The 8,707-nt window shown below is 39.7% G+C and overlaps 1 protein-coding gene across 1 annotated transcript; it reads right to left on the bottom strand.

Moving 5' to 3' along the window:
• Positions 1–2,914: 2,914 nt before the first annotated feature.
• LOC125515372 (uncharacterized) lies at positions 2,915–6,475 on the bottom strand. Its single transcript, XM_087530897.1, has 4 exons — positions 6,320–6,475; positions 5,978–6,013; positions 4,772–5,026; positions 2,915–3,331 (listed from the first exon to the last, which is right to left on the bottom strand). The coding sequence occupies exons 1-4, from the start codon at positions 6,473–6,475 to the stop codon at positions 3,227–3,229; spliced, it is 552 nt and encodes a 183-aa protein (XP_087387023.1). The 3' UTR covers positions 2,915–3,226.
• Positions 6,476–8,707: the final 2,232 nt, after the last annotated feature.

The following is an 8,707-nucleotide window of genomic DNA, read 5'->3' as shown; positions in this document are numbered from 1 at the left end:
AGTGCTTCTACTACAAGGGAAATGGTCACTGGAAGCGGAACTTCCCCAAGTATTTGGCGGATAGGAAGGATGACAAAGTGAACAAAGGTATATTTGATACACATGTTATTGATGTGTTCCTTACTAATGCTCGTAGTAACGCCTGGGTATTTGATACTAGTTTGGTTGCTCATATTTGTAACTCGAAATAGGAGTTGCGGAATAAACGAAGATTGACTAAGGACGAGGTGACGATGCGCATCGGGAATGGTTCCAAGGTCGATGTGATCGTCGTCGGCACGCTACCTCTACATCTACCTTGAAGATTAGTTTTATACCTCAATAATTGTTATTTGGTTCCAGCGTTGAGCATTAACATTATATCAGGATCGTGTTTATTGCGAGATGGTTATTCATTTAAGTTAGAGAATAATGGTTGTTCTATTTTTATGAATAATATTTTTTATGGTCATGCACCCTTGAAGAATGGTCTGTTCTTGTTGAATCTCGATTGTAGTGATACACATATTCATAATATTGATGCCAAAAAATGAAAAGTTGATAATGATAATACAACATACTTGTGGCACTGCCGTTTATGTTATATTGGTGTAAAGCGCATGAAAAAACACAATATACACTATAATTAGACTGCTTATTGGGTTTTTATATTGCACATGGTTACTTATCAAGCATCCTGGGCGATGACCACTGGCAATCAAAACATTTACTACAAAATAAGCGTGTGGGATCCATGAGCAACCACACACGATGTTGTCTTGGACAACCGTTTGTGTTACGCAGCCAGGCCACAAATGTTTCCAACAGGAAAACTTTGTGTGATGGATTTCTCTATGTCACACAGTTTTCTCCTACGCATCGTGTGTGATATACTTTAATAACGCAAACGCTTCTATCAAGAAAAGTGTCTTTGATGGCTCTCCCTATCACACATTATTTTTGGCGACGCCTCATTGTGGCATGCTTGTTTGTGATAGCTCTCCCGATCACACACGAGCACTTATGCTTCTAGCATGTGTGATCAGAGGAGCTATAGCCGACGATTAAACTGGGGCGGTTTGAAACTGTGTCAGTGAAAGGTGGTTTAAACCATTTGCATAGGATGGCTCTGCACTAGTGCACCAACACAAACTTCAGCATCTCTCCTACCCTCAGTAGAACATCCAATACTTCTAATCTTGTATATTGTATTTCATTAGAAAAGGAACTCTTGCAATGCCACACACAACTAACAAAGGTATAAGTAGTTTGTTGTTATAATTTTTTCTTGTAATTGTTTGGAACGGGCATAAGACAAATTTAACTAGATGATACCATGCACGTTGTCACGGAATTGGATATATAGTTCGTAAATATTGTGTGGAATAGTAATTTAAATTATGCGAGAGATGTCTGCATAAGAAAAAAATTGTAACATGAAAAGTTATGTATATCACTATTAAATGCAATGTGATTAAAACCCATATAAAATGCACTAATGCATATTGCATGGTAGAGGAATCTCATGCATAGATTGGATGAAGGCGCACGAGTCAAGCTAGTAAATCTCATGATAAATTTTGATCATATGGAAGCACGAGTCAAGCTAGTAAATCCCATGATAAATTTTGATCATATGGAGGCACGTAAGTTGAGAAAATGAGTAGTAGTAAGGATCACTCTTTTGGACCTCCCACAATAAAAAAATCACAATCTTTTATGGAGATCAACCTTGGATATTCTAACTTATCTCTTTAGATTAAATGGTATTTTAGTCAATGTGTAAAATATCTACATCCTCTTACAACCTGAGTTGAGCTTAAAGACAACACACAAACCTCAAAACACAAGCACTTCTCTTTTTTCTAGAATGTTCCATAATATAATTATCCAAACATTTTTCTTCCAAATGAATTACCTTCACTTTATGATTTACAATGCACATTATGCACAAACATATGTAAGCACTTCTTATTTGTTGTAGAATCTTCCATACTTCAATTATCCATAATTCTTCTAAACAAATTGGCATCCCTTTTTTCTATTTATGATTAACAATGCATAATATGCACAAACCTAACATCACAGGCACTTCTCATTTGTTCTAGACTCTTCCATACTTTACTTCTCCATAGTTCTTTTTTCTTCTAAACAAATTGCCTTTCACATTCACTTTATGTTTTTTGTTGTTCAAAGCTTTGACTATGTGTTCATAAACTCCATTTATCTTTAAAGATGCAATACTAGTTACTCAAAACTACAATACAAGTACCTAAAGACAAATGCTGGATATATTTTACATGAGTTTGTGCAGTATTATACCATGCAGTCTTTGAATATTTTGTAGCTACAATTTTATTTTTAATGGGATAAACTACCAGAATTAAGTATACATCTACATCATACATATATGACTACAAACTTAGATGTTTACTTGTTATAATATGATATGTCAATATTCATTCATTCTTTGGTTATCTAAGCTCCTAAGTAGTCAAAATGCAACGCATAGTGCTTTACAAGTATGCATAGTGTTGGAATTACTCGGCAGAAAAGTTGGGGTGTGGCTCACCACACCTCTCTCACATATGCACCATGATCGGAGATGCAAACCAACAATCTAGGTTCAGTCCCGTGTCCATTGCACCACAGATATAGGCAATATTGGGTTCATTTTTTGGGATGGAGACTGTCTCCAACGGTTGTGAAGGCAGCTTCCTACTGTCTTCCGCAGCTATTGTCATGGTTGCCAAACGCTCCCGCTAAAAGTTCCATATAGGTGTTCTTGACAACAGTTTGATAATGATATTGAAACCTAAGACTAGTATATAGAATACTCGCTAATGTGTAAAACAAAACGTTGAGCCAGCCTTGAGAAGATGAAGAAACAAGATGTTGTGCGCATTATTCCACTCAGAACATGGGTGTAATAAAGTGAAATAAAACCAACAAATATACTCCCTCTGTTTCTAAATATTATTCTTTTTAGAGATCTCAATACAAACTACATACGGATGTATATGGACATATTTTAGAGTATAGATTCACTCATTTTACTCTGTATGTAGTCCCTTATTGGAATCTCTAAAAAGACATATATTTAGGAACGGAGGGAGTATATGACAAATATTTACAATGAATGATTATAATGAATGAAACAGTTGCACTCCTCTATGGTAATATTTGAAATGATATCAAAAAGATATCCCCACACAATATAAGTATGGACATCTATATCAAATCATTGTCATGCAATGATAAGCGGGCCTTTCGGGCTAGAAGGCGGGGATTTGTAGTCATCATCGTCGTCGTCGTCGTCGTCAGTTTCTTCATTGTAATCATAATAGTCTTCCTGGATGAAACAAAATTATAACATCAGAATTTTTTCACTAGTAGCATCAGTTTGCTTACCAGAAAAGAACCATAAGCATGGTAGCAGTTACAACCTGGCCTCATTTTTCCAGTACACATAACTTAATTATGAACTTTAAGTTATAGGGGTACTGAATTTATAAATGTAAACTTCGGAATTTTTGTAATAAAAAATACATTTCACATCATCTTTCCCCGTGTAACTCCACATTAGAACTGTTGAAAGACTAAAATTGCACTGTGGTGAAACATGATCTATGGATGAGCTATTCCTTTGAAATTCTTGTTATGTTAAAAATAGTTTATTATACAGTAGTAGTGCCAACTCCTGCTATTACTTATTATACACAATCAGGTAGCTCAAGTAATATTTCAGAATGCTTTGCCAATAACTATGTAATTTTAGTGAAGAAGATACAAATGAACAAGATACCTACATAGACTTTGTATCAACAAGATCCCATAACTGCATCAGGTGAGACAGTAATGATCGATCACAAAAAGGATAACCCCAACTCAAATCATTGGTGAGCTAGGTAAAAGAACACTACGTTAAAAAATCCATTGTTGATCATCCATAAGTTTTAAAACACACTTCAAATGAAGAAGGAAAAATAATGTGTTCCCTCTCTCTCCGTTGGTGCGCCTCAATGTTACTTCTATTGGTATTTTCTGTCACAAACCTCAATGCTTTAAATGATAAAGCCAGAGGTATTATCTGATGAATTTAACCAAATAGATTGTTTTGGGATCATCGTGGTGTCAAGTGCAACCTAAGAGGCTGGTGAGGAACTAGAATTTGTATACACACTTGACAAGACTGGCACCATTCTCATGAACTGCGTCACTCTTTGGATTCAGTTCGCTTGGTCCTGAGATCCAAACAGCAAACACCAGTACTGAACCGAGAACAGGGTGTCACCCTGTTGGTTAGGCTCGCAGGGAGCGAGCTAGCCCACCCGTCTTAAGTCCTGAGTGGCCTGTGGTGCTTAGAGATTTCTTCTATAAAAAAAATGCCTCCAAGGGTTAATCCTGGATGATCTTTTTTTTTTCAAAGATCTGAACCAGATCCAAACAGTTTGTAGACACATGATCTGCCTAGTGCCTACAAAGGCAACATGCAATCAAATACAATGTAGAACAGGTGATGAGCAGAATCCCAGTACCCACTTTAAAATTTCGTGGCGTTATTTTACAATCACACCTACCTAGATCAGGTAATCTACCAGGTCAGCTCTCGAAATTGGCAATAATAAAATAATTTATAACCTGGGAGCGATTGTGCTAGCCCTATCCGGGTGTGGGTTGGGGGGGGAATATGATCCATAGTTTCCTTGCACGTTTACTATCGCAAGCAGCAAATCAAGACAAATCCCTAAACACGGAATCACCAGAGCACACAAAAGGCTAGAAAATAGACCTGCTCCTTGTCGCCGACCACGCCGGCTGCCTCCCCGGACCCCGATCGACCCGCCTGCTCCCATGCCCCCACCTGCGCTGGCGCCAGGCGGCGCGCCCCCAACCACGCCTCCGAGGCGATCATCCCGCTCCCTGCCTCCGACGCCTTCTGCGACAACTTCTCCGCGCTTCTGTAGCTAGGGTTTCGGCGACGGTAGGTGTGTACGTGTAGTTTTCTGGTCCAGGCCGCAGCAGCAGTCCCACATGTAATATACAGCTATCCACCCGCGTATCGACCGCATCGCGGTTGCCTCGATCGGCTCGGCGGTGTGAAGTTTCGGGGTGCTGAATCATGCTTAGCTAGTAAGTTTAGAGACCGCGACTTTTTCTTAGGGGTGGATGGAGAGGAGAAGGGGGTCACTTGCCATGCCAGAAATTCCATAGTTACCAGCTTCTAGGAAGGCTCTGACTTTTGGTCGGTTGGGGATTGGGCGGCGCCGCGGCGGAGCCGGTGGCCGGTGGAGTGACGCGGTCCAATTCAGCTTTGAAGATTTTTTTTTAAACAATTCGAGGCGATCTCTCGTTTTCACGATTGGCCGGCCCAGAAATTTGAAAGAAGTCTGAGAAGAACGCTCCTTCAGATGTTGGGAAACGGGCCTGTTACACCGTGTGGGCCTTGCAAACGGCCTTAGTATCTCAACTTCTTTCAAATGTTGAAACACACAAGACCACAGAGTTGGGCTGTTGGATTGAGATAGCTGGGCCGTCAGAAGAGCAGGCCGTTCTAAAAGCAAGCAGCACTAAGAACCGCTCGGGCGATTCTAAAAAAAAAGAACCGTTCGAGGGAACCCATCGTCGTCCTCTCAAAACAAATTTCCAACCCCTCAAAAACAATTTTTAAATTTTTTAAAAAAGGAACAGCTGACTTAGTATGACATGCAATTTTGCACATGGCATGTAGAATTCCAAAACAAATTCCAACGGGTCCCAAGTACTTTGCACATGACATGTAAATAAGTTTCGCACAAAAAAATGACATGAAAAAAACTTTTCGAGGAAATATCAGGTGTACTGCCAATTCATTTCAAAGGAGGAAACTTAGTAGTATGAAATGCAAATTTCTCAAAAGAAATAGTAAGACATGTAAATAATAGTTTGTAAAAGAAAAAAAATGTTCACCAGAAGATTGCCTGATGCAATGAGCTCTGCTTTTGCAAGTATTCGTAACCCTTCTCATCTCGTTCGCAGTTGAATTTCTCTTAACCTGAAAACATCAAACAAGTTAATATGTTCATTAGCAGCTATTTGTTTCACAATTCCTCAAAAAAAATCTGTTCCACATATCCCATTAAAATCATCTAAATAACCAGCGGAAACTAAAGCAAAATATAGCAGCTCTATCTAAACTTTCTCCGGAATGGATGCAAACAAGGTGGAGCTGCTGAGAGCCTGAGCTCATGGTAGGTGGCGTTATTATAGCCCTCTAGCCTGGCCTGGCCTGGCTATAGGTGTGGCGCCGGCCTGTCGCTCGCCGCCGTTGAAGCAGCCATGCTGGAGGCCCTTGCCCCACATCGTCAGCGTCCTTGTCCACAGGCTCTTCGTTGTGGACCACGACTACCGCCGGTGGGCACGCCGCTGGCCCTTGTATGTGCTCGTCGCCATGGGGTGGCTCTAGCAGGAGCGCCAGAACCGTCGTAGCTGCTGGCCGCGTGGTCTTACACAGCATCGCCGTAGACCATCCATCTGCAGACAGGAGAAGGATCAATTATCTACTGACTCCAAGCATGAACAAAAATTATGTAAATTCGGAGACTCACTTGGAGCCGCGAGGGCCGCCGGGGTGCTAAACCTTGACGCTGCTGTTCTACTGCATAGCATCTCCTCCTCATCGTCTAGTACTGTATTGAGATGGAAGAGACGCCCTCGTCCGACGGCAACCGGACCTCGACCAACCGGGCAACCGGCCGTGTGCTGGCCGCTTCGAACCCTGCCTCCACCGGCCCGGCGAGTTCCACGCCCTCCTCGCTCTTGCGGCTGAGGCCGGACGGCAGCCGTATGGCAGAGTTAGAGAATGAGAAAGCCGGAGAGTCGTTTCTCACATCAACTATTTTTATGGAATTTGTGATGACAGATGGAAGCAGTAGGTTGAGGCTAGTAGGAGAACGACATGGTTGTAGTTTCTCCGGTGACACTGGTTGTCTATATCAACAGCGTGGGTAGGCGGGAAGATCATTTACAGCGTGCGTAAGCGGGAAGATACTTTTAAACTATTCCTGTCTCACCATTATAGAATATTTTTTCGATATGGGGCACTTTATTACTTAAAAAATTATAAAAATTACATCTGGCCTCTGCATAACTAAGATGTACACAGCCAAACAAAGTATTTTCACAAAACCAAAATAAAAAGAGGTGAAATACAAAGAAACATGTAGAGACTGAATAACGCCTAAACTGATGGGGGCCAATCCTAAGGTCATGTTGAAACCCATGTTGGGTAAATTAACCATTATAGAATATGTTTACTCCATATATATACTTCCTCGGTCCCATATTAGTTGATAATGAAATCGATATATCTAACAACTAGGAGTACTACATAATAGTCCATCTGAATAAGGGAAGTCACCTAAGCTACAGTTTTCTAACTTCCCTCCTTCACTTTCATGTGATTAAAGTTTAAATGACTTGATTTAATTTGTAAATTACAAATCTACTTCATAAACTTACAAAAATTACATACAAATAAAATTATGGTGCAACAAAAATAATTTTAAATTTATTTATATCAACAGTAATTGTGTACAGTACCTGCTACGGTAGATAAATACAGTGTTCGCTACAGTACTTGTGACTTTCCTTCTCTGTTTTACACTAGGTTGCATTGTAGCTTAGGTGACTTCCCTCCTTCATATTAGAGGATCCACCCCCCCCCCCCCCCCACACCCCGCCACACTCACACAATTCCATGTATATACACAATTAAATGTTTCATTTTTTGGGGCACATGATAGCTCATTTTCACAACCTCAAATATAACGCTGGCCTATCACAGCGCGTCTTGGTCACTATGTATCTCCTTAAATGCCATGTGCATCTGGGCGGGGGGAGTATATTGGTTTTCACTATTTTATTGACCACACAGTAAAGCCTAAGGCTGGTCATAGTGGGGAGTAACTTAGACTAGTGTCATGCATATGACATTAGTCTAAGTTACTATCTTCATAGTGCAAAGTAACATAGTAGTAGTATCATAGATTGCTTCATTTATTATCTCATATACTCATTTTGCCTCGGGAAGCGCTATGTTACAGTAACATATTATGTTACCACAAGCACCTCTTTCCTCATTAAATACTTGCCACATAAGTAAAATTATCTTGGGATTTGTTAAGTTACTACCTAAGTTACCCCCACTATGGCTAGCCTAAAAGTTTTGTTGGAAACATTACATAAAATTAAGTACAACTATACAGCCACTTTGAGATTGGGTAGTTTTTAATTATTATATCGCTTCCATGTTTTTGCTTCACATACAAAAATTTGGACTTAGACAAATTATGTTTTCTCCATGGCTTTAGTGAGTCCTAGGATCTTGATCCAGATATTTAGAGGTAACCATAAACTAGTAGAATTACTCACTATACATGGATACATATGCAACTTGTAGAGTTGCGTGATAAAATGCACGTTTGTGGTTTTTTCAACAAGAATAAATGGCAAGGACGTGCCACATGCATGTACGAAAAATCAAAAGTTAGAATTAAATGATATATTTTTCATGTTCAATTTCATCCTTTATGTCATTTAATTATTTTCTTCCATCTTTGTATAAATGGAGAATAATATATTAATCCTACAAAATTGTTGATGACATATTACCTTTCAAGAGAAAACTAGTAATATGTGGTATCCACCATATTATGTGATGCAAATGATTCATAAAACTTTTTTGGAA

This window comes from Triticum urartu, chromosome 6A, assembly GCF_056163025.1.
Source record: "Triticum urartu cultivar PI428250 chromosome 6A, HENAU_Tu73, whole genome shotgun sequence".
Taxonomy (NCBI): domain Eukaryota; kingdom Viridiplantae; phylum Streptophyta; class Magnoliopsida; order Poales; family Poaceae; genus Triticum; species Triticum urartu.
This window is presented reverse-complemented; position numbering and strand designations above follow the sequence as displayed.

What these genes read in the sequence shown, in the direction of transcription:
- LOC125515372 (XM_087530897.1), bottom strand. Translation starts at nt 6,475, where the DNA reads ATGCTGTGTAAGACCACGCGGCCAGCAGCTACGACGGTTCTGGCGCTC. An exon ending in CTGCGAACGAGATGAGAAGG is followed by an intron (nt 5,027 to 5,977) that starts GTTACGAATACT and finishes GCGGGTGGATAG; the next exon opens with CTGTATATTACATGTGGGAC. An exon ending in TGGTCGGCGACAAGGAGCAG is followed by an intron (nt 3,332 to 4,771) that starts GTCTATTTTCTA and finishes TGTTTCATCCAG; the next exon opens with GAAGACTATTATGATTACAA.